The sequence below is a fragment of the Orcinus orca genome, chromosome 17 (genome assembly GCF_937001465.1).
Source record: "Orcinus orca chromosome 17, mOrcOrc1.1, whole genome shotgun sequence".
NCBI lineage: Eukaryota > Metazoa > Chordata > Mammalia > Artiodactyla > Delphinidae > Orcinus > Orcinus orca.
Window position 1 is genome coordinate 57642021 of NC_064575.1, and position 27857 is coordinate 57669877.

General features: G+C 36.3%; 1 protein-coding gene across 2 annotated transcripts in view; it reads right to left on the reverse strand.

The window, feature by feature from the left end:
• Nucleotides 1–7238: 7238 nt before the first annotated feature.
• ANGPT1 (angiopoietin 1) overlaps nucleotides 7239–27857 on the reverse strand; it is a 251656-nt gene continuing 231037 nt past the window's right edge. For both annotated transcript variants that reach the window (XM_004282936.4, XM_012537839.3), the window contains exons 8-9: nucleotides 21456–21586; nucleotides 7239–9813 (exon numbers count right to left, since the gene is read on the reverse strand). In XM_004282936.4, the coding sequence (XP_004282984.1) occupies nucleotides 9653–9813; nucleotides 21456–21586 (292 nt within the window). In that variant the 3' untranslated portion in view covers nucleotides 7239–9652. The remainder of the gene's footprint in view (nucleotides 9814–21455; nucleotides 21587–27857) is intronic.

Below are 27857 nucleotides of genomic sequence, written 5' to 3' on the forward strand. Positions count from 1 at the left end.
GACCCAAAATGCTCATTATCTGGACAGAGAACAAGTATATTCATAGTGGACTGGAACACAAGACAAACTGAAAATTCTCTCATATAAGTAGAAGTAAAATGCCATGGGAGCACAGAAGGAGGGTGGGTGATTGAGTTTAGGGGAATTTGGGTGAACTTCAAAGAGGAGACGGTTTTCCTGGATATGAACATTCACAGGCACAAATGCTGTAGGCTGAAGTGGGCACTAGGTGCTGTAAGTGACCTAGGTATGATGGAGTGAGCTTTTAGGTGAGGCTATTTATTTCATTATCTTCACACACATGAAAATCACTGGGAAAAGTAGATTAGTCTGTTCACACTCATGATTTCCAGTCTCAATTAAACCTTTAGAAGCACTTGGTAAAGTTGTGACTCCTTTGGGCGTTTAGTTCTCCCATTACCTTAAGTGATTATTCCAAACCTATTTTCAAACACTATTTAATTGAACTGCCCACACTCTCATAAGGTTTCCTTCCCTTCCACTTCCTCTATGAAACAGAGGCCATTAGGTGGCTGTTCCTCCTACAGCATTTCAGTCTCTCCTAACCTCTTCTCCTAGAGGAAGAGATGTTTCTCCTCCTGTTCAAACTCCCAATATCCCATGCTCTCAACCTCAAAACACTTGTTCCTCAAGGAGCTTTCTGTTCCTTCTTTTAACCTCAGTTCATCTAAAGGCTCACTTTCCTTAGCCTTCATGTACATTCACACACCTGTCATCCTAAAAACCATTCCTGTCCCTCTAGTTCCCTCCCTATCTCCTTCCATTCTCAGCATTCTTTTTGAAAGTCTAATCTAAACCAAGCCTCCTCAAACTTTAATGTCCACGAGTCACCTGAAGATCATATTAAAATGAAGATTCTAAGTAGTGGGATGGGGTCTGAGATTCTGCATTTCTAATGAGCCCCTCACCTATAACGGTATCCTAGAAGTCGTTCTAAATAGGAAGGGTCTGAACTCTTAATTTTCCTCTTGTCCTTACCTCCCATTTATTCATAACCCTCTTGCTATCTGGTGTCTACCCTTACACCCCTAATTCTGGCCTTACAAAAATCACCAATGGCCCCTTGAATGCCAAATTCAATGCACACTTTTCAATCACAATGCCTCTACCCTCTATGGTGAGTTAGGCACCCCTGATTCTTGATGCAATCTACTCACCGGCTTCCATAACTCCATTCCCTCCTGATGATTTTTCTCTTGTCTAGCTGTAATTTATCATCTCCTTTTTGAATTCTCTGTTTACCTGCTCCTTAAAATTTTTATGTTCCATCAAATGTTTCACTGAGATCAATTTCACTATATACTCTCGTGAAATAATCTCATCTAGTAATTTTAATTTCTGCCTAGATAATGTAGAGCCCAATATCTTCCACTTTAGTCCTGCTTGAGCTCAGACTCATATATCCCATTGTCAAGCTTGAATCACTAGACTCTCTACCTCAACATGTAAAACTGAACTCATTAGCCACTCCCCCAAACCCGTGTTCCCTATTTTGGACACTTGCACCATCTTCTATCTAATTAACTAAGACAAAAATCTGGAATGACCTTGACCCTCTCCACCTTCCATCTAATCATTAAATTATTTGGATTCTTTTTCCTTAAAACCACTCAAAATTCAGCTTATCCAGTTCATTCATATTGTACTGCTGTATAGATCATGTCCTCATTCTAACAGACTTGTATCACAGTGTCCTCACTAGCCCAGACTTTTCCGGTTTTACCTCTTTCAAATGCATCGACTAATTGCAGCAAGTATAGTCTTTCTAAAGTGTGCAAAACCCTTCATTGTCTCCCTTTAACAACAAAATAATGCCTAAGCTTAGGAATATGACTTATATTCTCTCTTTATCTAGCCCTGTCTCCAGCCTCATCTCCTGCTGCCCCTCTCTCAAATAAACTTCACAGTCCATTCATACTAAATAACTTGGGGTTCCCTATAACTCCATGCTTTCTGACATCTTTATGCCTTTGCAGTTCCTCTGTTTCTCTGCAAACTCCCAATAAACCTTCAAAACAAAGCTCAGAGGCCATCTTCTATAAAATGTATTGTGTAAACTGAGGGAAGCCTACATGTTTCTTTAAATTTTAAAAACATGTACATATAAAATTTACTACTGAGTAGTAGTTCATTTGTTTTCCTTACAATTATTATACACAACATAACCTTCAGCACATAATCATTCTTATCTCAGTTGCAACTCTTATTCTTGTTGCAGCTTAAACAAACATACTAATTTTATTAATTTCAATTTTGTTGTACTGCTCATTAATGTAACTTGTTTATTTTTCTCACTGATTTTAAGTTTCCTTATGCCTTAGTCACCTATATTGCTATTACCTTCTTAATGCTTCATCTGGATGCTGAGTAGTTTCTCACTATGTTTGTAAAAAATAATTCACCAGTGTTTTATAGTTTTCTGCATACAGGTCTTTTGTCTCCTTAGGTAGATTTATTTCTAGGTATTTTATTCTTTTTGTTGCAGTGGTAAATGGGAGTGTTTCCTTAATTTCTCTTTCAGATTTTTCATTACTGTATATGAATGCAAGATATTTCTGTGCATTAATTTTGTATCCTGCTACTTTACCAAATTCATTGATTAGCTCTAGTAGTTTTCTGGTAGCATCTTTAGGATTCTCTATGTATAGTATCATGTCATCTGTAAACAGTAACAGATTTACTTCTTCTTTATGATTTGGATTCCTTTTATTTCTTTTTCTTCTCTGATTGCTGTGGCTAAAACTTCCAAAACTATGTTGAATAATAGTGGTGAGAGTGGGCAACCTTGTCTTGTTCCTGATCTTAGTGGAAATGGTTTCAGTGTTTCACCACTGAGAACGATGTTGGCTGTGGGTTTGTCATATATGGCCTTTATTACATTGAGGTAAGTTCCCTCTATGCCTACTTTCTGGAGTGTTTTTATCATAAATGGGTGTTGAATTTTGTGGAAAGCTTTTTCTACATCTATTGAGATGATCATATGGCTTTTATCCTTCAATTTGTTAATATGGTCTATCACACTGATTGACTGATGAAAGAAATTAAAGATGATACAAACAGATGGAGAGATATACCATGTTCTTGGATTGGAAGAATCAACATTGTGAAAATGACTCTACTACCCAAAGCAATCTACAGATTCAATGCAATCCCTATCAAACTACCATGGCCATTTTTCACAGAACTAGAACAAAAAATTTCACAATTTGTATGGAAACACAAAAGACCCCGAATAGCCAAAGCAATCTTGAGACAGAAAAACAGAGCTGGAAGAATCAGGCTCCCTGACTTCAGACTATACTACAAAGCTACAGTAATCAAGACAGTATGGGGCTGGCACAAAAACAGAAATATAGATCAGTGGAACAGGATAGAAAGCCCAGTGATAAACCCACTCACATATGGTCACCTAATTTTTGATAAAGGAGGCAAGAATATACAATGGAGAAAAGACAGCCTCTTCATTAAGTGGTGCTGGGAAAACTGGACAGCTACATGCAAAAGAATGAAATTAGAACACTCTCTAACACCATACACAGAAATAAACTCACAATGTATTAAAGACCTAAATGTAAGGCCAGACACTATAAAACTGAGAGAAAAACACAGGCAGAACACTCTATGACATAAACCATAGCAAGATCCTTTTTGACCCACCTCCTAGAGACATGGAAATAAAAACAAAAATAAACAAATGGGAGGTAATGAAACTTAAAAGTTTTTGCACAGCAAAGGAAACCATAAACAAGATGAAAAGACAACCCTCAGAATGGGAGAAAATATTTTCAAATGAAGCAACTGACAAAGGATTAATCTCCAAAATTTACAAGCAGCTCATGCAGGTCAGTATCAATGAAACAAACAACCCAATCCAAAAATGGGCAGAAGACCTCAATAGACATTTCTCCAAAGAAGATATACAGATTGCCAACAAACACATGAAAGGATGCTCAACATCACTAAGTAGAGAAATGCAAATCAAAACTACAATGAGGTATCACCTCACACCAGTCAGAATGGCCATCATAAAAAAATCTACAAACAGTAAATGCTGGGGAGGGTGTGGAGAAAAGGGGACCCTCTTGCACTGTTGGTGGGAATGTAAATTGATACAGCCACTATGGAGAACAGTATGGAGATTCCTTAAAAAACTAAAAATAGAACTGCAATGACCCATATGACCCAGCAATCCCACTACTGGACATATACCCTGAGAAAACCATAATTCAAAAAGAGTCATGTACCACAATGTTCATTGCAGCACAATTTACAATAGCCAGGACATGGAAGCAACCTAAGTGTCCACTGACAGATGAATGGATAAAGAAGATGTGACACATATATACAATGGAATATTAGCCATAAGAAGAAACAAAATTGAGTTATTTGTAGTGAGGTGGATGGACCTAGAGTCTGTCATACAGCGTGAAGTAAGTCAGAAAGAGAAAAACAAATACTGTAAGTGAACATATATATATGGAACCTAAAAGAAAAAAAAGTTATGAAGAACCTAGGGGCAAGACAGGAATAAAGACACAGATGTAGAGAATGGACTTGAGGACACAGGAAGGGGGAAGGGTAAGCTGGGACAAAGTGAGAGAGTGGCATGGACTAATATATAATACCAAATGTAAAATAGATAGCTAGTGGGAAGCAGCCGCATAGCACAGGGAGATCAGCTTGGTGCTTTGTGACCACCTAGAGGGGTGGGATAGGGAGGGTGGGAGGGAGACACAAGAGGGAGGAGATATGGGGATATATGTATAGCTGATTCACTTTGTTATAAAGCAGAAACTAACACACCATTGTAAAGCAATTATACTTCAATAAAGATGTTTTAAAAAATAATAATTCACCCTCTGTCCATTAAGCCTATAAAATAATTTCCTAAAGGGAGAGCTATGTAACTACAATCCAGAAACTCCTTATGAATATTATTGTTATACCTTTCTCCTAATGGAAACGTTCAATTAATTTAGAGCCTTAATAATTTTCTTCTCTAACCTTTTATATCACTGTTTTGATGTTCAGGCATTGTATTAAAGTGCACAGATATTCTTATGTGTGCTTGTAATATTTTCTTTTAAGTCCATTGTAACTTACAATATTTTAGTACTTTCTCGAAAGTCACTTCTGGTTCCTTACAGCATATGTAGGAAGCATACACGTATTTTAAAACTTAACTTACATAAGAGGAACTTAGGTAAGGTAGTCCCAGTTCTGTGGCAGCAAGAGCTGATAATGTTACCACCCTTTATGCTCTTTACCTTTTATACCAAACTCAGATATTCAGAATGCATCCTATTATTCTACACTGAGTTCCCAGAATTTATTGTTAATTTTCATATAATAATCCAACATTTAATAATTGACAGGACATCCTAAAGCAAAGGAAATAAAAGCAAAAATAAACAAATGGGACCTAATTAAACTTAAAAGCTTTTGCACAGCAACAGAAACCATTGACAAAATAAAAAGACAACCTGCTGAATGGGAGAAAATATTTGCAAATGATATGACAGATAAGGGGTTAATATCCAACATATATAAATGGCTCATACAACTCCACATCAAAAAACAAAAAAAACAGGGCTTCCCTGGTGGCGCAGTGGTTGAGAATCTGCCTGCCAATGCAGGGGACATGGGTTCGAGCCCTGGTCTGGGAAGATCCCACATGCCGCGTAGCAACTAGGCCCGTGAGCCACAACTACTGAGCCTGCGCGTCTGGAGCCTGTGCTCCGCAACAAGAGAGGCCGCGATAGTGAGAGGCCCGCGCACCGCGATGAAGAGTGGCCCCCTCTTGCTGCAACTAGAGAAAGCCCTCGCACAGAAACGAAGACCCAACACAGCCAAAAATAAATAAATATTAAAAAACAAAAACAAAAAAACAACCCAATTAATAAACGGGCATAAGAACTGAATAGACTTTTTCAAAAGAGGAAATGCAGATGGCCAACATACACATGAAAAGATGTCCAACATTGCTAATCATCAGGGAAACGCAAATCAAAACCACAATGAGACATCACCTCACACCTGTCATAATGGCTATCGTCAAAAAGAACACACAGGGCTTCCCTGGTGGCACAGTGGTTGAGAGTCCGCCTGCCGATGCAGGGGCCACGGGTTCGTGACCCGGTCTGGGAAGATCCCACATGCCGCGGAGCGGCTGGGCCCGTGAGCCATGGCCGCTGAGCCTGCGCGTCCGGAGCCTATGCTTCGCAACGGGGGAAGCCACAGCAGTGAGAGGCCCGCGTACCGAAAAAAAAAAAGAACACACATAACAAATGTTGGCCAGGATGTGCAGAAAAGGGAACCTTCGTACGCTGTTGGTGGGAATGTAAACTGGTACAGCTACTGTGGAAAACAATATGGAGGCTTCTCAAAAAAACTAAAAATGGAACTACCATCTGGCCCAGCAATTCCACTCCTGGGTATATATCCAAAAAAACCAAAAATACTCATTTGAAAAGATACATGCACCCCAATGTTCATAGCAGCATTTACAACTGATAAGGTATGGAAGCAACCTAAGTGTCCATCAGCAGATGAATGGATAAAGAAGATAGGTATATATATATATATATATATATATATGATGGAATACTATTCATCTATAAAAAAGAAGGAAATTTTGCCATTTGCAGCAACATGGATGGACTTGTAGGGCATTATGCTAAGTGAAATAAGTCAGAGAAACATAAATGCTGTATGATATCAATTACATGTAGAATCTAAAAAATACAACAAACTAGTGAATAAAACAAAAAGAAGCAGACTCACAGATGTAGAGAACAAACTAGTGGTTACCAGTGGGGAGAGGAAAAGGGGCAGAGGCAATATAAGGGTAGGGGAAAAAAAAGGGCTATTATGGGATTGTATTAAATCATGTGTATGAAGCTTTTGCAAATTGTAAAGCACTATAGCATTTAAAGAATCTTTCATTCAATTAAAAAAATAAGAAATTTTTAAAAATAATAATTGACAGGACATAACAATCATACAGTAGAGATGTGGGATTCAGAACCGTTGCTTTGATCTAACATTCTAAAGGAGTTAAGCTTTCTTATCACATCCAAGACTGAAAATTTTTCAAAGATTGAGGCTTTAGTTCATTTAGCAGGTTTTTTTTTTTTCTTATGGAGACTATACTTCCATATATCTCTAATTTTAAAACTTGTAAAATATTTAAAATGAGATGGAGTTGCACAAATATGTTACTTTCAATTTTATTTAAATCAAATAAAGCTGTGACTGATGTGAAGAAATTGGCATAGAAACTACATGAATTAATTAACATAAAAATTTAAAGACAAAATCTTATTACCTAATTATCTTATCCTGAATAATTAAATGCAAAGGATATACATGTTAAATGGCCACAAACATGTAGGCATTACACAGTGCACATATGGAGTCATAAAACATTTTATACTGCTTTATTATAAATAATTGGAAATATTTCATTTTTCAAACCCAGGTAACAAAACAGTAAATATCATGCTTTCTTTCTTTTTTCATAATTTCCTTTTATTTTTGTATTATGAGTTGGGAAATAGTATTACTTATCAAAAGACCGGTAAAAAAAAATCTGTAGGAACACACAAAACAAAACACTCACTTTCATTCACTTAAATGAAAACAAACAAGAAGGTTTTTGGAGGGAGAGGCTAAACGCTGCTGTGAAGGAGTCTCCAAGAACAGAAAAACTGTGGTATACCTGCGAATATCACTTGTAAGGCAAAACAGGTTTGTACACACACACAAAAGGTATAAACACTTGATGGTAAACTTTAAAAAATAATTTCTTAAAAATGTGAGTAGCTTTATTTTCTCAAATGGAGGAAAGCCACAAAGGAACAACAGATCAAGTCACCAGGTCTAAAATTGGTATTGTTGCCCTGATAAAAATTTTTTTTAAGAAAGGAGGCTCAATATGGATTTCAATTTTCTTATCTCATAGTACACCTCATGTTTTGATAAAAACTGTTCACTCTTGTAACCTTGGACACTTAGAGGCAGAAAGCACTTCCTGATGAAATATTGTAGTAACTTCAAATTCCCACAAAAATCTGTGCCCCAAATTCACTTAAAATAGATTATCCCATAGGAATATTTTCATTAAGAGATTTATAGCAGCTAGTAATTAGAATTTTCTTAGTCAAGTGACTATGATTAATTTTCTTTTTTGTGCATGTGTTTTCCTTAATGTATAATACAAAGTTTGCCAATTTTCTTCCCTAATGATAATGTATTAACATCAGAAATTGCCTAAGAAAACAGGGTCCAAGGGAGAAAAATATGAAGAAATAACATATTTCATAAAGTGGTATAGTAGATTTTTTTGGAAGTGTGTTTATTTGCATCAACTGTGGACAATGTTGCATATTCCAGATTAAACAGCTATTAGGTTTACTATGGATATAAACAGGCTATGTACAATGATATTTATAATTCTTCTTTCATTTTTCATAGACTTCAGAGTATGTCTTTTATAGAAACTGGAACAGAGTGAATCTGGAAAGCAAGTTTCAGTTAATTAGCAAAAATTAAATTAGCATGAAATAGGGTGAAGAATTGAAGGTAATGATTTTAAAAATAATAAAGTGACACAAGTGTACACATGCAAGAAGATACTGTAAAATGAACTGTTCCAGTTTACTTGGTTTTATTTCAACTTAATACACTCTAAAATACTGCTTTCATGTATAATATCAAAGGAAATATTAAATGCATGTATATTATTTTAAGGGCTTGATGATATATTTCACATTCTTTAAACTTTACTCAGGCTATAAATATATTTATATACCAGTCAGTTTTTAAAGTAAATGAAAACTGTAGCATGGGGGAGATCATTTTTCGCCTTATATGTCCATACTTGATTATGTCCATTTTTTCTGAAAACTGTACCAAAAAAATCAAAGAGAAATGGAGTGTTTTTCTACCTCACACTGCTATTCTTCAGGCACTATAATTCTTTATAGTTTACCAAAATGGAATTTAAATTTGAAGACGGGTTAACTGAAATCAACTAGTAAGTGTGATTTAGGAATTAGGCTTCTGAAATCCATTTAACCAACTCAGAGGACAATGCTGTTCTTCCTAAACTTTTATTAAAATTGTGCAACAGTACAAACTTATTGTTAGTAGGTTTGCAGAGAAATAACACCATTTCACTGGTGCAGCACATCTTTCCCAAAGGATTATGGCAGGCCTGTTTTTATTCTTCACGTATACTCTTTTTGTTGTTGTTGTTCATCTTCTTCTTTTTCTTCGGTTTTACGTGAAATAAACCATATTTATCATCTGGTTATTATAGTTCTGTAATAAGATCCAGTAGTAGTTTGAAGCACAGCGAGCTGAACAGTTTCTTCCCTTTTTAAAGCATGACAGTGAGTGGCATTCTCTGTAGTCAAGCCATATGAACACAGTGACCCCAAGGAGAGGCTTCTGTGAAATCAAAAGGTTCCAAATTCACGGTCAAGAACCTTGGTGACTTCACATAACTGCTACTTGCTGCTGGAAGGGAGACAATATTGTTTGCTTCAGAAGTTTCCAAGCAGTTTCTCATCTGGTGGCTTCTCCAGATTTCTTGGTGGCCTTTTAAATTGCTTTTGACATTGTGCCTTCAAAAGTCCAAAGGTCGAATCATCATAGTTGTGGAACGTAAGGAGTAACTGGGCCCTTTGAAGTAATGCCACTTTATTCCATTCAGTTTTCCATGGTTCTGCCCCGCTGTATAAAACATTCCATTTAGATTGGATGGGCCACAAGCATCAAACCACCAGCCTGAAAAATTAGTTAATAACGGAAGAGAGAAGAAGGAACAATTACATAAGTAAACTGAACATTTGGAAATTAATGCCATTAACTGAGGGGAAACTTATTCATACTTATGATTATTTGCAAATAATCATAAGGAGGTATTCAATAAATATCTTCTTGGTAGTGAAATTGTTTTAAATGGTATCCAATTTAGACAGTGTACAAACAATCAGAAAGAGGAATGCTTTCATGAAAATCAGCTTTCAGTGTCACTCCATTGGGACTCAATTCGCAATGTAATGATGGGAAGCATCTGGGCTTCAAGATACGCTACAGTCAGGCCTGGATTCATACAAAGGGCAAGTAGAATGAAACCCTTAAGAGGCATTCTACCTGAAGCCTGTTATTGGGAACAGAACAATTAAGTATTAGCAATAAAGTTCAGAAGCTTAGACAACTGGTATCTAAATACAAAGAAATGTTCTCCATCTACTTCATAATTTTGCCAACAACTGGCCCTCAGCTGCTTCTGAAATTAACTGGATACCAGAAAATGACTATGAATTTGAATTGCTGTGCCCTCTCTGTAGCTTATAGCACTATGGGAAGTGTTCAGCAATAGTAGCCATATAGTTCCTATATAGCAGTATTTTTTTCTGTGATTGTTCAAGTTCTTTCTAACGTAGTAAAAAGAAAAATGATGAGTAACGTAGAGATCCTATGCTCACATAGCTCTCTGCAAGGATAACTCAGTACTTTATTTTTTAAATGAATTAAGTTCTTAGATTTTTAGATAAAACATCATACTTTTTCTCCCTCTTCTGAAGTAACACCGCTGAAATCTTTAGGGAGAGATTTATGCCAGAGACATTCTGGCATATTTGTATTTGGATACAGTTGACCTCCCTTTGATTACAGAGTTATACCTAAGGGACTAATAGCTAAAGAAAGAGAAAGCTGTACAGCTGATGTTTAACTGTAACACGAGCATCATCTTGCAGAAACTTTAGAAAAAGTTAAATGGAGAAAAGCTAGTTCTCATTTTTCAATTTTGGAGGATGAATACAGCTGGGTTTGTTTATAAAGTCATACTAGAGGCCTAACAAGCTGTATTAATCGCTAATTCATCCTAGGAAAAAGTAAGGTATGTCAATGAATTTGGAAAGACACTATATTTAATGTTTTACCAACTGTATGCAAATAACATAGTAATTAATGCAGTCAAAACATGAGGGACAAGCAAGTTCTTATTTGGCAAGGAAGGAGAAAACTGTAAAATTTCACCTTTTTCTTCTTAAGATTAACTCCTTTAAAATTTTTTGGTAAGTATAACTAGTAAAAATATGCTATTTATATCACAAGATGCTTTCTAATATTAGGGAATTTATTTACCCATAAGACTCTCAAAGGACAAAATGAAACTCAACTTAATTGCTGCGGTATTTTAACTTTCTCCTCCTTTTCTATGACCTTCTTGAGGCACTCTTCCATCATGTTGATGAGCCTTTCATAGTCTTTCAAATATCCACCATGGTCTCTAAAGCAAACACAGTTACTCTGCTGTCGAGAACTATTACAAACCATAGAATGATCTTCCAAGTTACATTAGGGTACTCAGGGTAAAAGCGTGTGGTTTTGTTTGGTTTATAGAAAGCCATAAGAGTTCTGGAAGAGTGTGGGAAGGCAGAGGTCTGTTGGAACAGAAACCTGGCAATGAAGGGCACAGGCTGAAGGATACATTCATTGGGAAACTTTTGATGAGCTGAGGAAAGAGACAAGAAACAACAGGGGCACATGAGGGAATAGGATAAATTTATCTTATGTACATTTTCTAATGAGTAAAGTGGGGTAATGTCTATGGTAAGAACAATGGCATTTTGGAGATGTTGAAAGAAGACCAGAGTGGCTGGGTCAAAGTTAACAAGAGAAACAGTAGCCTGAAGCTGAGATGGTCTGAAGGCCAAATCACATAGTCTTTTGTTCAGTATCCTAAGAGCAATGAAAAGGCATGGTCTATACTCCCTATACTTAGTGCTGCATCTAACGGAGTTTGCTTGACAGATGACTGGAAGGGACTACAGGCTTATTGACAGATTGACTGTTTTCTCCTTATAAACCCGCTATGGTCTGAATTAGTCTAGTTTACTAAAAAAACTACATTTGATAGACACCTGAATATATATATAGACACCTGAATATACTGTATTCATTTTTTCTTTATTTATTCATTCAGTTTGTAATTATCATGAATTGTTGTCATACAACACTCAACAAGACAGATGTGGTCCTTACCCTCGTGGAGCTTACTCCCAATGTGAGAAACAGACCAAAAAAAGTAGCAAATAAATAAAATGCCTACAAATCATGAGTATGATGATGGAGAAAAGGAAGAAGAAGAGGAGAGGGGGAGGAGGAAGTAGAGGGGGAAGTGGAGGGGCAGGAGGAGAAGGACGATAGGTGGGGAAGGAGGAGGGGGCACTTAGAATCAGGAACTATGACGGAGCATAACAGGAGACTTACTTGACTTTTCATGTTCATGGAAGAAGTTGATATTTAATGAGACCTGAAGGATGAGGAAACAGTCATGTGAAGATGGGGAAAGACTCTTCTAAGCAGAACATGGCACATGTCAATGCCATGAGGAAGAAAGGGAGCTTAGTGTTTAGGGACTAAAAGAACATCAGTGTAGTTGGTATATAGTGAACAAGGGGGAGACTTGCAGGGAATGAAGGTGGAGAAATGGCAATCTTGGTGGAAAGTTGAACAATGTGGAAAAACTTATAGTTTATCCAGGCTACTTGTCTATCATCAGGTGAACAAGCGGAACATTCTCTAGGAATGGGAACCAATATTTAACCAGGGGAACCAGATCTGACAGGTTAAATGTTTAATCGAATATTATTTAGAGCCCTCACTCTGTAAGTGTGGTCTGCCAAAGCTATCCTGAGTATATGCGGCAGCATGATGAAGGGGAGAAAATTGAAGCTAGAATCAATTCAACAAATATTAACCAATGGACAGACATAGGGGTCAGAGTTGAGTAAAACAAAATTCCTGACTTCAAGGAGTACACAATTTTGTATAGGAGAGAAACAACAAACTGTTAAAAAATGAGATAATGGCTGTTTAACAGAGATGAAGAAAATCTTAGGAACAGAGGCGGAATGCCCTGTTTGTTGGTCCATAAGGTGTACTCATCACTTGAGCTGGATGCTGAAGGATGGGTGTGAGTTCACTGGACAGAAAGAGATTTCTAAAGACATTGTGTACTCTGGGAGAGCTGGAGAGAGTGCCTGCCAGCAGCCTGGCTGGAATGCCAGTGGATAAGGGATTGGAGAATTCAGGGCTAGCAAAATAAAGAGGGTCAAGAACATGGAGGTTTTTATTGTATTTCTAGAAATATTCCTGTGGGCAACGGGGAGCCTAGAGTACCAGACCAGAAATTAGAAGATCTCGACTTTGATGCCCACTTCACCAATTAATAACTAAGGGATCTCAGGCAATAGTGTATATAATATTTGATATTTACTGAACAGTTAATATGTATCAGGGACTCTGCTAAAATATTTATATGAATTTTCTCATTTTATTACCCAAACAGCCCTACATGGTGTGGCAAGTACTAAAGCGAAGACACTGATGCTCAGGTAGTTTAAGGAACTTTTCCAACGTCACACAGTCACATACGTCCTCATTCCTAAGATGTGGATTATAAATGTCTAATCAACCATTTTCACAGCACAGCTGCAAGGATCATGTAAGATGGTGCACTATTAAAGCCTATAAAATCCTATCTAAGTGCTCTTTTGTAAGTTATCTAGGAAGCAGGCAGAAACATTAGAGCAGAAATAAAAAGGATTAGATCTTATCGGGGCATCACAATGATTTAATAATGAAGACCAGGTCATTAGCGCCAACATAGTTCCTTATTTGCTTGGTAGGGTTAATTAGAGGAATACAAAAATAATTTGCACCCAAATGAGTACAGTTGTTCAATGCTTGCATTGTAAAGACATGGCATTTAAGTACCTACTATGGGTTTTGTTTTCAATGATTTGTTTTTATTTCATGTGGAAATCAAAGAGGTCAAGGTGTTTATCTCTTTATCTTAAGACCAGTGGGCCATGCACACTCTGGATTATCAGAGAGCAATAGACAATAATAAAAATGATGAATTAAGATGGCAGAAAATGAAATGAAAGGGCAATTATTTCTCATGACAATTTCAGTTGTACTGTCCTTTATTAAATACTCTGAACTTGAAGGTCGCAAAAACAGTTATTTCTGTGCAAGTAAGTATTCTCTGTTTTCTCTGACAAGGAACAACAAGGAACATCTTTGTATCAAATATTTCAGTTTGTCCACTTTCTACCTCTCTTTGAAAAAATTAAGCATGACCAGGTCTTTTAAACAAAATCCTGAAAAGATGTGGTTTTAAAGCATATTTATAGAAAGCAGGCAAAAAGTACAGCAGACTCCTGGTTACTCATAGGTACCCTTAGGCATTCATAAATGATCGTATGTACTCATGGGTACTCAGAACATATGCAAGTTTGCACAGATTGAAGGTGTCCTTGTGAACATATAGAGGAGTGTATGCCTGGGTTACAGTTCCTCTCTGATAAGATACCAAATAGCTGAATTATATATCTTATACAATCCTGGGGAAATATTAACGTTGTACTTTGTTCTGTAAGTGCCTGGGAATAACAGATGAGCAATATCTTAAAGAAGTTAATCTAGAAGAGGCACTTTAAGCTTAAAAGAACTCAGTGATGCAAGCAAAGATGGAAGAAAGCAGCAGCTTCCGTCTGCTGTTGGGACAACTGATAAAACGTCTTAAATGTTTTAAGATTGGCAATTGCTGAGATTTACTTTGCCAAGCATTTTTCTTTATAACCTGTAACCTCATGTATATTTTAATAAGAAATCTGAGATGCATGTTTCTAATCCATTTACACTTAACTCATTAAAATTTAGTTTTGTAATAACTATCTCGGGCTTCCGAGGCCTTTAAAAATCATTTTAGTCTTTTATCTTTGAAGCAGAAAATTCACATTTTATCACCAATAAATGAAACTCTGCCCAGAAAACAGGAACTTGATTCTAAACTCTGTACTCAGGAAGTTCAAATTTATTTGAAAGTCAGGAAACCTAACTCAAATTCTTCTGATCCTAAACAAAATGTCTCTCAACACTTCTTTTCTAAGGTAAAAAGTACAGCAAAATAAAAAGATATATCTGTGATTATGGAATTCTTTCACTCATTTTCAATGCACGCATTCTAATCAGCAATAAGCAAAAGAACCTGCACAGAGAATAAGAATTTTCCTCTTTGATAGTGATAAAGGATGACTAAGTTATAGCGATAAAGGATGACTAGCTAGTGACTAAGGATGAGGCTAAAAAAAACTGATTGATGCCATAGTTATCAATGGGATCATCATGAAAATCACTCGCTGAGTTCACGTGTACAAATTCAGCCCTACCAATAACTAGCCTCAAGGAGCAGCTGCACGTCCTTGTGTGCGGGAGGCAAAGGACCTTTCCAGAGGTCTGCATTCCTTCTGTCATTTCATTCTACATCCCCTTCGAGTCTAGCACTTGGCTTTTTTTCCTTTCTCTTCTTTTTGTTCCATAGATTAAAAGTTGTTTATCCTGGCTGATAATCTTGAATTCATTTAAATGCTTTAGGTATTCTCTTACTGCCTCTTTCCTCCCTTGAACTTCATTTTACTTTCAACCACGTTTAAATGAGGAAATCCTTGTGAAAATGTGCTGCAAACAGTAAAACAGAGCTAAATTCTTGTCTTTGAATGCCATTCCTTTTAAGAGTGGCAGCAGAAGGAGTGGATAAGGTAATGGCTTATCTGGAGCTCGAGTTCAAATCTTACTTCTGACATTAATTCTGTGACCTTAGCCAACTTATCTAACTCTTCCGTATCTCAATTCTTGCCAAAGATCTCTATTTCAAAGGATTTATGGAAGTGTCATATAAGTTATTAAATATAAGTCAATGGTAATGAAGAAATGACTGTTACACACTAAGAGTGCAATAGATATTCACTGTATTATTTATTATTAGAGTAAAATATAAACAAAATTGGTTATTTCTCATCCACTGTCAATTATTAACCTTTGGTGGCAGCCTGGCGCTCTAGGCCTATCAGTTCTGATTCACCTTTTTCCAAACTGATCTTTTAAAAGATATTTTCCGATATTATTTGTTCTTTTTCCAATAAGTGAAAACTTCCTCCCACAAAAAAGGAGTATAGTCCTAAATTTTGCACTTAGGCTGTTCAACTTTATTTGAAAGTTACAAACTTAACACTCAAAGTTTTCCAATTTGGAGTTTAGTCTTCTGGGGTTTGGTTATTCTTAAAATTCAGTCCCAGTCTTCAATATTCATCCCTTTGTTCCATGTTTGTGCATGCAAATTCATATATACATACTTAGGCATTTTAAATCTAAGTTCACAAAAAAGTCACATTCATACTCACATTGATTTATTTCTATGTCTTCTCACCAGGATCATTTGTGACTTTACAATGTCCTTTCAGAGTCTCTGATAGCAAATTCATTCATTTAATCAATATTTATCAAGCACATCCTATGTGCCAGGCACTGTGCTAGGCACTGAGGATACAGTGGTGCAGAGCATGATGTCCCTGTCTTCAAGAACTGTACATTTTTGTGGAATAGGCTTAGAGATTATGTACTAAATAAGAAATTGCTTTGAAATAAAGTAATGCAATGTAGATTTCTGTGGTCAACCTTAAATTATCCATATGGATCTTTTCTCTCAACATTTTTTGCCTTAAAACCCAGGGAATGCCAGTTATCTGACAATGGTTAGCAGATCCTTCCTGGGTTATCAGAAACTCAAAGATGATTGTATTTTCCCAAAGATCTTGTCACTTCAACCAGTTAGAGAGGCTGTTAATTTCTTTCATTTTCTTTGTCTTCTTCAAGGTTATATAGCAGGCAAGGCAAGTATTTATCAACTCTCTACTGCTAGCATCTGGTAAGTTCCAGGGTGTACTAAGAACTTATGTGTATGGCTTTATCCCGTCTTTTAGAATTGAACTGACAATGTCCTTTGTTAGCTTTAGCAAAGTCTTGTCTGTTGGTTGACATAGTTTATGCGTGGGAAAAGAGACGAGTTTTTACCACAACAGATTCTTTCTGCAGAAGGTTAGGTCACATTTTTACATAGCTTTTATATTATATACCAAATAAGAAAATTGTGTTGAAAGAAAAGGTAAGGAAAAGAATGTAAAACAATACCATGTTTTGTTAGGGTTTTTTTTTTGTTGTTTTTTTTTTAAATTTTTGGTTGGCAACCTTTAGTAATTGTAGTTACTAACAGACTTTTAGAAAAATTTATTTTGAATTGGTACGAAAGACCATGTTTTCTTTGAATGTGAAGTTTGTTTTGATTGTGACAATCTAATGAGAAAAGGTTTTAATTTTCATAATTTTAGAGTCATAGATTTTTCTGCATATTTATGTTTATATACAACAAATCCATACAAACAAAAGCATGAATTGAATGATATTACATTTTCATTTTCTAAATGTTAAATAATAGAGAAAACATTAAGTTTTTAATGAAACTGATTCCTTTCTTTGGGCTCAGGAGGGCACAAGAAGGGCTCTCCTGTGGGACTAAGAAAATATTTCCTATAATCACCTCTTAAATTTATCCCTCCCACTACTGAAATATATAGATTTGTTGTAATATCCTATATAAAGGGGGAAACTTAAGGAGAAAACTTACAAATTTTCTTGAGGTCAATGAATCACAGAACACAGATATTTCTGGCTTATAAATGTATGCTGACAAATCATCACTAATGATTAATTAAGATGTCAGTTCCATAGAAAATGTGTGTGGCAATTTCGATCTTGAAATATATGGTTTGGTCCCATAAGAAATGTGTAATGAAACAAAAATTATTCAATATTTAAATTGGATGGAAGAATTTCTGGTAAGGTAGAAATAGGTACATATCCTTCTGGGGAAGGAGGTATAAAACATTGTGGTGTCCATTTCTATTGATGCAAATATGCTTTTTAAGTCCGATAATACCTCCTTTCCACTAACAATTTACTATGAACTACAACCCATGCACTGAAAAATAATGTTACCTGTTTTTCTCTACTGTAGCCACAATGAGTACATGGAATAATAAAATCATAGAACCAGAAGAAAATGTGAGAGACAATCTTATCTAGACCCACAACTATAGGGATGGGCATACGTAAACTCTTTCAGATAAATACCTTTCTATTCTCTTCTTAAGGTGTTCATAACTAGACATGCACAATCCTTCCTGGCAACTCACTCCAGCCTTTGATCCCTGGACACTCCATCTAAAGTCGCTTTCCCCTTCCTTCGATAACTGTCACCTGTTACATTTTGTCCCTAGAACTTGTTATGACTTGAAATTGTGTTATTTATTGTTCGCTTTTTGCTGATGGTCTTCCTCAATAGATGTGAGCTCTATTCTGTCTTGCTCATTTTTCTCATAGTTGTTGACTCCTAACAAGTTACTCATTAAAAATATGTTACGTTGATAGAAGGAAGTTAAGAAGTTAGGATGTTAGGAAAGAAGGAAGAAAGGCCAAAATGTTCTACCTATGTCTAGCTGAAATACCTTCTGCTTTCAATTATGCCTATCTCCTGTTTTTCAGTCTTTGACAGATAAGGGTAACAATGATACCACATTCTCCAACAAAAATCCCTCCATGTACTTGAAGAAAACTATTTAGGACAGTTAAGCAGGCAATAAATCTTACTTTACCCTTAATTCCTTTTAGAAGAAACAATGGAAAATATATAAATAAACAAGATAAAACAAAGCTTTAATTGATGATGACAGAGAACTAAGAATTATTAGTTTCAAGGAGTATGAAATCTCTCTGCTTAAAAGAGACTATTTTTAAAAAAAGAGGAAAAATAATCAGACAGAGAAAATGGTTCTAAGGGGAACTATGACAGAGAATAAATAGTGGTGGTGGGGGGCAGTAACTAAGTAGGACATAAATTCCAGATAATACTCAAGTTACCTGGACTGTCATTGACATTCATCCTTATGTTCTCCAGTTCTTAGCTATCTAAATTCCACGTATTAGTTTTGCAGAGTGAATAGATTTGCAAGACCTGGATTCTTTCAAAAGGATATTTGATAGGGTAATGGCATTTATTACAAAAACACATTTACTTAGACTATTCCAGCCCAAGCAATAAGTGGAAATTTTTTCTCCCCAACATATGTGTTTATTGGTGGCTAAGAAGCAGGTCCAAGAATGATTATGGATGAAGGAACATGACAAAGTTCAATCATTTGAAGCAGAAATAAAATCACAAACCTGAGCAATGAAGTTTTCTCATCAACAACCAAGAGATGCAGTTTCCTCTTTGCTTTGCTCTATATTTTCATTATTATGACAGGAATATGAGCAGATTGGAACACTATTCTAAGTAAACATTTGAAAGATTTTACTGTTGGTCTTTCATGTGTTGTATTTATTTGGTAAGAAAAATTATCTGTAAAAACAGACATGGATAAAATGAAGTGTACTTCTATATTAAAATAGGCAGAAAACTGGACAATCAAAGTCCTTCTGTCTTTATATAAAGTTGCTGACAGTTTCATTTATGGGATCATGGAGGTAATGAAAAGAAATATTTTCTTTCAGGAAAAAAGTTCAAAACCTAACCTCTGGGTACCATGTAAAAAAATATGCTAAGTTTTAACAACTGCTTCGGGGGAGGGGGCCATACAATTGCATATAGAAGAATTTTTAACTATTGGATGAGGTTGAATGTGATGCCAAAATGGCATGTTTAAAGCTTAAGGAGAAGGATATAACAGAGGCAGAATCATAACAGGCTGGCTTTGGTAATACTAGGGCTGGTTTCACGTTGAAAAGATGTTACTATAAGTGGAATGGATGGGAATCAGTATGGAATGTGATTTGGTAGTGGTAGTAATGGAGGGACCAGGAATGGGGATGAAGGTGGAAAGAGTTCTCCAAAACTTTCCCTCTATACTCTTCCACGCTCTGTTAATTGATAAGAAAAATGTCAACCTTATGATTCATTTCATTGGTTTCAAAATTTGAAAGTGACTTCAAGGGTTCCAAGATGGTTATTCATTCACTCATGCACCACATATTTTATTGAGATCCTATGTGCCACAATCTACTGAGCTAGATGTTAAGGATAAAATGGTGAACATCTACTTAATTTTGTTTTCCTTGTGTACAAAATGGAGATTTGAGTTTTTCTCCTTATCTCAGAGTTGGTTTGGAATTCAAGGAAGATAGTATAACATATTCAGTAACAGGTAATAATATGTAATAATAATGATAGTAATATCATATTTGGAGAAGTAAAATTTTAGATTTAAAGAGTTTTTTCCTTATTAGCATGAAAACATGTTTTGTTGTAGGGTAACACAGAGAGAGAATTAGAACAGTTGAAGGTGGGAATGATTACTATTCCATTAAGAGAGGGAAACAACACTAAAACTGTAAGAAGACAAACACTGAAGAAAAAGCTTCCTTTATAATTTTATTTGGTGCCAACTCCTTTTTTGCCTGTAACATTTTTGAGCTGTATCATTTGCCATCAGGTTTTAGTTCAGTGTTTCTTAGACTTCAATCAGTCATTTATCAACTTATTCACAGTTTTTGCCATGCCCATTTACAACTTTTATTAATATTTAATATTTTTCTTTAAATTAATTAGTTAAATATCAAATATTTGTGAATCCTTTTTAAAATGAAGTTTATATCGTTCCTTTAAAGAGGAAATCAGTACCACTTACTATAATAAAAGTAGACGTAACACTCAACAAAATTAAAACAAAATCATTCTATTTAATTCTAGGTAGGTGCCATTGCCTAACCAAGGCCCTTCAGCTGAGGCTGAAGAGTTTGTTCTTTCTTTGCTAAGAAAGGTAATTATTGAGTAAGTGCTAAAGAAGTATTATAGATAAGCTAGTACTAAACTGAGAATTCCTCTTTGACACAATCAGAAGCCTAGAAAAGTATTTAAAAAGTGCAAAAGGATTAACTTTCTTACTCAGTGATACAATATTATTTAATGGTATCTGCTATCTCCTATACCAGCTCAAATGTCTTGCAGAGGTCAATACCTTATAATGTAAAGCCCTGGTATAGCTACTCTGAATTGTATAACTTTATATCTAGCTACACCTCTTTATTTTTCTTACTCCATTTCAACAGAATGGTCAATGAACTCTATTACACAGTTGTAAAGCATTTTGTAAGAAATTTTGGCTTTTTGTTTTTTCTGTATGCTGAATCCTCAAATTGCTGTTCATTCCACTATGGGTATCATTATGAGTATTTAGAAGGCAGAACAACTGGGACTTTAAGAGGCTCAAGAGTTTATTCAGAACCAAGCTTAGCACACCCTCACCATAAATGCTGGGGGAGGAGGCAAACTTCTAAATACGCTAGCAATGTCTTGCACAAGAACATATGGTAAATTAGTGGGCAGAACAAAATGATCTCTAGGGACTTGCTCTTAAGTTTCCTGACCAGAAGATCATAGTCTTTTCTCATAGATAAGAAACCTCAAGCCTCAAACCAATGAGACATAACTCAGAGAAAGGCCCCGTAGGACTTACCTCCTGTTAGCATGAGGGCACATTTGCACATGCAGTTGTCATTATCAGCATCTTTAGTGCTGAAATCAGCACCGTGTAAGATCAGGCTGCTCTGCTTTCCTGCTGTCCCAGTGTGACCCTTTAAATACAACCTGAAGTTAAAAAAAAAGAAAGATAAGCCATTCAACAGAGTAACAGAACCCAGAAGACTGGTTTGCTGAATGTTCGCCTTGTTCATCAGTTTCTCCCTTCTCTGAATTCAGCCCTTCCAACAAACTGGTATAAGACCAAAGCTCCCTGAACAGAAAGAAAGAGAGAGAAGGGGTTGGGGGGGAAGAGAATGAAGGAAGGAAAGAAGGAAGGAAGGAAGGAAGGAAGGAAGGAAGGAAGGACATCAAACTACATATAGGTAAAATTCTCTGTGGCTTGTGTGCTTGATGTTTATTTTACTATGCATACTTAAACTCATATGGTTTTCTGATAATGTAGGATCCACAAAAGGAATATGAGTTTATTTTATTAGTACAAGTATTGATCTCTAAACAAAAAATGCCCTGTAGAGTGTCACTATAGCATATATCACTGTGTTAATATTGAATATTGATGATGTGCTAAAGGAGGACTTACTCTGTGCCAAGCATCCTGCTAAATGCTTTCCGGCTGTTATTTAATTTTTATATTAAATCCGTGATTCAGGTATCAATATCAAAATTTTGCATACCAAGGCTCAGAGAGGCTAAATAAGCTGGAATTTCACTATGGTTGACTTTAAAATCCAAGCTCTTATTAGTCATTATGTATTCACTGAACAAATATTTCTTAAGCACATACTATATACCAGAAATTGTTCTAAGCACTTAAGATATATCAGCAAACAAAACAGACAGAAAGCCATGCCCTCGAGGGACCTACATTCTGGTGGTATTCCTAAAACTAAGTTCAAAACCCCAACTGTTTAACCTCAAAAATGGCATTCTTCAAAGACCCTGCTTTACTCTCTAGAAACATTTCTTTTTTTTTTTTTTTTTTTTGCGGTACGCGGGCCTCTCACTGTTGTGGCCTCTCCTGTTGCGGAGCACAGGCTCCGGATGTGCAGGCTCAGCGGCCATGGCTCATGGGCCTAGCCGCTCTGCGGCATGTGGGATCTTCCCAGACCAGGGCACGAACCCGTGTCCCCTGCATTGGCAGGCGGACTCTCAACCACTGCGCCACCAGGGAAGCCCCAAGCTTACATTTTAAAACTCTGAGAGTCAGGCTAAAAGTCACTGGTGATGCAAAACTGTAGAATTTCTAACTGGGAATTCACATTTTACGTTGTAGGCAGCCCATGTGGAGGTGGGTTTCAACAGGGCAAAGTAAGGTGAGAGGTTACCAAAGGGAGTCCTAGGACATGTTACCTGGGTGAATTCACCACCTTCTAGATCTGGTCTGCAGTTATAATTTGATAACTTTCTCAGCCTCTCAGAGACAGACATACACTTGCAAAACTAAGGGGGACTTATGTCAGGTCTCCATTTACAGTCAAAATAAAGGGCCCAGTCTCATGGTCTCCTTAGAGGGAGTTTCACATAGAAAGCCAAATTATAATCAGAAAGTTGCTTGCTTGGTGAACACAGAATCAGAGTCTGGGGGAAGATGAATGATTTCAAAATTAAGTAGCTATGACTCTGCTGGCCTGAAATCTCCCTCTCCACTGGGAGTGGGTAAATTTAGCCCACAGGCACTTTTGCAAGAGGGATGCTAATTCCAACTCTGTTTCTTGGATTCTCTATAAACTGTGATGACTTTCCTTCTTATTGACTTAAGGTAAGTCAATACCATTTTCCCTGCAGTAGCTTTAAGCTCACTAATGGGGATAGACTTTCCAGGACACAGTGATTTTCTACACTGTATTTTGCAGGTAATTTAGCACAAATGTTGAGTTGATATTAACTGAGTGACTGCTATGTGCTGAATATAGTTTATACTTTTATATGAGGGTTATAATTCAAGCTTCATAATTTACAATGGTTTCTTTGTGTTACCAAGGCAACAGGAATGCATAATTATAAATTTAGGAGGTAGAGAAAAGCAAAAAGAAAATAAAAAGTAACCCAAATCTCATCTCCAAATATAACTACTCTTGACATTATGGTTTATATACACTTAGTCTTTTCCTTGTTTTTTTCCCTCTTCAAATAGAAAATATTATTTATATGTAAGTATACATGTAATACCTGATCATATTCTATAAACATTTTGAACAGTGCCAGTAAAGCTTCTGCCCACAGGCCCATCTCATTTACCACTCTAGAAGTAATCACTTATGTCAATTTTGTACCCTTTAAAACAGTTTCTTCTCATGTATAAACATAAATGGAATCATACTTCACATGCTTTTTAACAGTGTTTTCATACATGATTTTATGACTATGTTTCCATGTCGTTACATATTCTTCTCCAACATAATCTGGCAGCTATTGTATGACTATACCATCAATTGTCACAGGTTTAAGGGTGCCTTTACATATCTCTAAATATGTATGCAAGTATGTACGGTAGGGTTAGAATAAATTGTAGAAGAAACATCTACAATGTTTTGTCCTGACCTTCACCAGTACAGAACTCATCAACAATGTATGTTAGGGTCTGTGAGTAAAAGGAGACATTTTTCCAGATCCACTTAATCAAGACTTGAAGGTCAGTCATCTAGTCCTGGCAGCTCTTCTCTGTATTATTAAAAAAGTCTCACAACTGGTCTCAATGTCTTAAGCTTAGCTCCTTCCACTTCCCCCTAAAATCCATTCTCCATGTGGCTCATTCAAAACATGCCTCTCATCGTCATTCCTCTGCTCTGGTTAAAAGCCCTCAGTTGTTCTCCCAGCACATGAAAGATACAGTCCAAGTTCCTTATTGTGGTTTATGAGGACTCTGAAGATCTAGCCCTTGTTTACTTCCTCCCACACCAACCCCACACCTCCCATCTCTTACTTCCTGCACACATACATAATGATCCAGGCTTACCAAACACTTGTTCTCTCAAAGCATCACATTCTCATTCCTCTGTCCCCTTTCCCAGGAAGGCCCTTCCCTGGAAGGCCTTTCTAACTGCTGAATTCCTACTCATCCTTTAAGATTCATTTCAAGTATGATCTCAAAGAACATCAGGTGGATACCTTTATGATGAAACTTAGTGTGCTTTATTTTAGTTGTCTTTTTACTTGTCTTCTCTCGTAATAAACTGTGAGCTCTTTGAGGCATAAGCTGTGTCTTACTCAACTCTGAATCACCAGAATCTAGAACAAACAGCGTCTGATACTGAGGAAAGGCTCAACATTCACTGAATAAAGAAATTATGGATGTGAACTAATGACGGGTATAATCAATTTTCAGTAGGCTGAAGGTAGCAAGTAAAATCAGACCCAAATATCAATAATCCTAATAACCAAAATATACCTGGGCCATATTTTCAGAAGGATAGTTTTTACATCTCATTTAGCTAGGTACTCAACATCCCATTTCCTTGTCAACCAACTGAAATAATTAAAAATTACACAGACACATACACCCTTCTTGATCTTTCCAGTTCTGTTTTTGTTCTCATTTTCTCAGAGACTCCAGAATATGAAAACATGTCTGATATATTATGCGAGTAGAATAAATGAAGAAAACTTATGTCTTCTTATTAGTTCTTATGTTTTATTGAATGACTTATTTGTATTGTGTGCATACCCAACTGATATCAGAGAACAAATTCAAAATGAAAATATGCTTATGGTAAATTCTTCAGCTAAAATTATTTTGAAAAAAAATAAAAGCCAAATAAGGTGTAAAATATTTCCTTAAGGGCCTGCCCAGATTAGGGATCTTGAAAACAAGAAGCAGAAGCATAGAGAGTCCCAAGATAGTACAATGTAAATACCACAACATATTGGTTGCAATGATATAAAAGTAGAAGTGAAGGGTGGGCAAAATGGGTGTAGGTGGTCAAAAGGTACGAACTTCCAGTTACAAAATAAATAAATCCTGGGAATGCAATGTACAACATGGTGATTATAATTAATAATACTGTGTTGTATATTGGTAAGTTGCTAGGAGAATAGATCTGAAAAGTTTCACCTCAAGGAAAAAAAATTTAACTATGTGTGGTGATGGATGCTAACTAGACTTATTGTGGTGATTATTTTGCAATATATACATATATGCATATATTAAATCATTATGCTGTACACCTGAAACTAATATAATGTTATCTGTCAATTATATCTCAGTAAAAAAAAAAGTAGAGGAGACCAGTATTTTGAGGAACAGTGGATTTTTTCACCATACAAGACTGAGTAGAACGTGTAATTTATATACAGTAGTATTCACCCCTTCTATGTTTATATCCTTAACATGTTGCAGGGAGCTGCTTATGCTCTTCTAAGGAAGAGTTGTTCTCTTCCACTGGGAAATAGAGATGGCATTTCTTAAAAATAATTTTTCTCAACACTAGTTTAAGCAATTTACAGATGAGCCCAATTATGCTTCTGTGGAATCCCACAAGGATTCTGGGAGTAACAGTGTAGTCAAGGATAGGTCCTCTACACAGTTAAGGGGCTCATTCTTTCTTACCTAGCACAGAATAGCAATTATTGACCCAAAGCCAACAACTGTAGCTGGTTATCTGATAGGGACAGACTAAGAGCTGGCCATTCACTAATGCCAAGTATTTTTTCGAATTAGATAAGAAAACTTATTTGAATTGAGGCTCAAACAGAATATTTATGTGGTTCTTTTTATTAATGGTTCTGGTTAATTTCTAAAATATGTATAATTAACTATCCATGACTTTCTCTATTCTGATAATGGAACATCACTTTACAAAAGAGAAGTCAATACACAGAAGGGGCAAAGTCAGCTTTGCATATGACTATAGTGAAAAGGACTTAAAGTGTGGGTCACTGGAGAGAATGCTTCCCCCAAAATAACACCATGAGAATCTTGGACATTTATTTCTTATGTTCAGCCAGTGTAGATGTGGCTTACATGAAGGATGATGTGTTGGGAGATAAAAACCAAATGTTATTACAGAGCAAAGTATCTGGCTTAGGAACAAAAACATGAAGGATGCCTAAACAACAACAACCAACCCCAAAATAACAACAGCACAGAAACTCCAAAAAATACCATTAACTGTGACCAAAAAGGCAGCCACAAAATAGAATCATGGCATTTATCCTTTTCAAACCATTTTTCCTAATTAAGGGGGGGGAAACAATTATGAGTACCAATTCGTCAGTGACTTTAAAGAATGTCAGCTTTTTAATTTTTTCAATTAGCATCTGAAGGGAAAATGAAACACATGCATACTGAAACTGGTCATGATTTTCTAGTCATTCTTGATGAAAATATAGTTACTCCTTTTCTTTCACTTACAGAAACTTCAGTAACTAGAAAGACTAAATCACATTTCTTAATGAATGTAGGACAACAGTGCACTCTATTATGGAAGAGTAGGTTTCAAAATATACCTCTGTATCATACAAGTGATTCTATAACTTTATTTTCTTTAAAATAGGCAGCCCAATCCCAGGCATCTAGTTTCTCACTAATTTTGTCGACTTAAGAGATGGCTATACTTCTCACATTTTTACATCTTCACTGTGTTCGGGGTGGGGGTGGGGGGAGTCTCTTTCATTATCCAAGGCAGTGGGAGTTGTATGTTTGACAAATTGAAGTTTGGCCTCAGCTCTTTTAAACAGTAGACAGACTCTTAGATATCTGAACTTTAAGGTCTCACATACTGACAAGCTGAGCAGATTTTTATTTTGGCTCTGAGCTCTCTCCCTGCCACCATATGGAACTAGTTTGTCTTTTTCACAATCACTTGAAGAAAATGCAAAATAACCCCCATGATTCTCTTTCAGAGCCTGGTAGCAATGACTCAATCTGACGGAGTTTCCCAACACTGTTATGTCTTCTGGTTGCTGCTCCAGGGCTGTCTCTACAGTAACCATCCTCCCTGCCCTTCCCCCACCCTACTAAAAGGGCTGGGCACCAGCAAAGAGTGATATCACAGCATGTCTTTTAGCACTGAGTTTAAATGATATAGGTGACATCTTTTGCTGAACGTAAAGACAATATTTCTCTTGTCAAGCTATATAGAGAGAAAACAGTGTTTGCCTTACTGTAGACTTCTAGCAAGATTAGGCATTTGTTTGCTGTTATGAAGAGGTCATAGGGAGGTATACAAATAATTAGTATTGTAGGAAAAAGGGCAAGGGAAAAATTCAGGAGATGCTAAACTGCTCAAAACGTTTAGTGGAAAAGATTAGTTTGGGAGGCTGTGGAAGACATGGACTTTAGGGAAGGGATGAGGAGGATATTTCCAATAAAAGGGCTGTGAAATTCACGGCACAATTAAATTGAGGTTATCTAAGATCAAAAAAGATAAGAAATAAA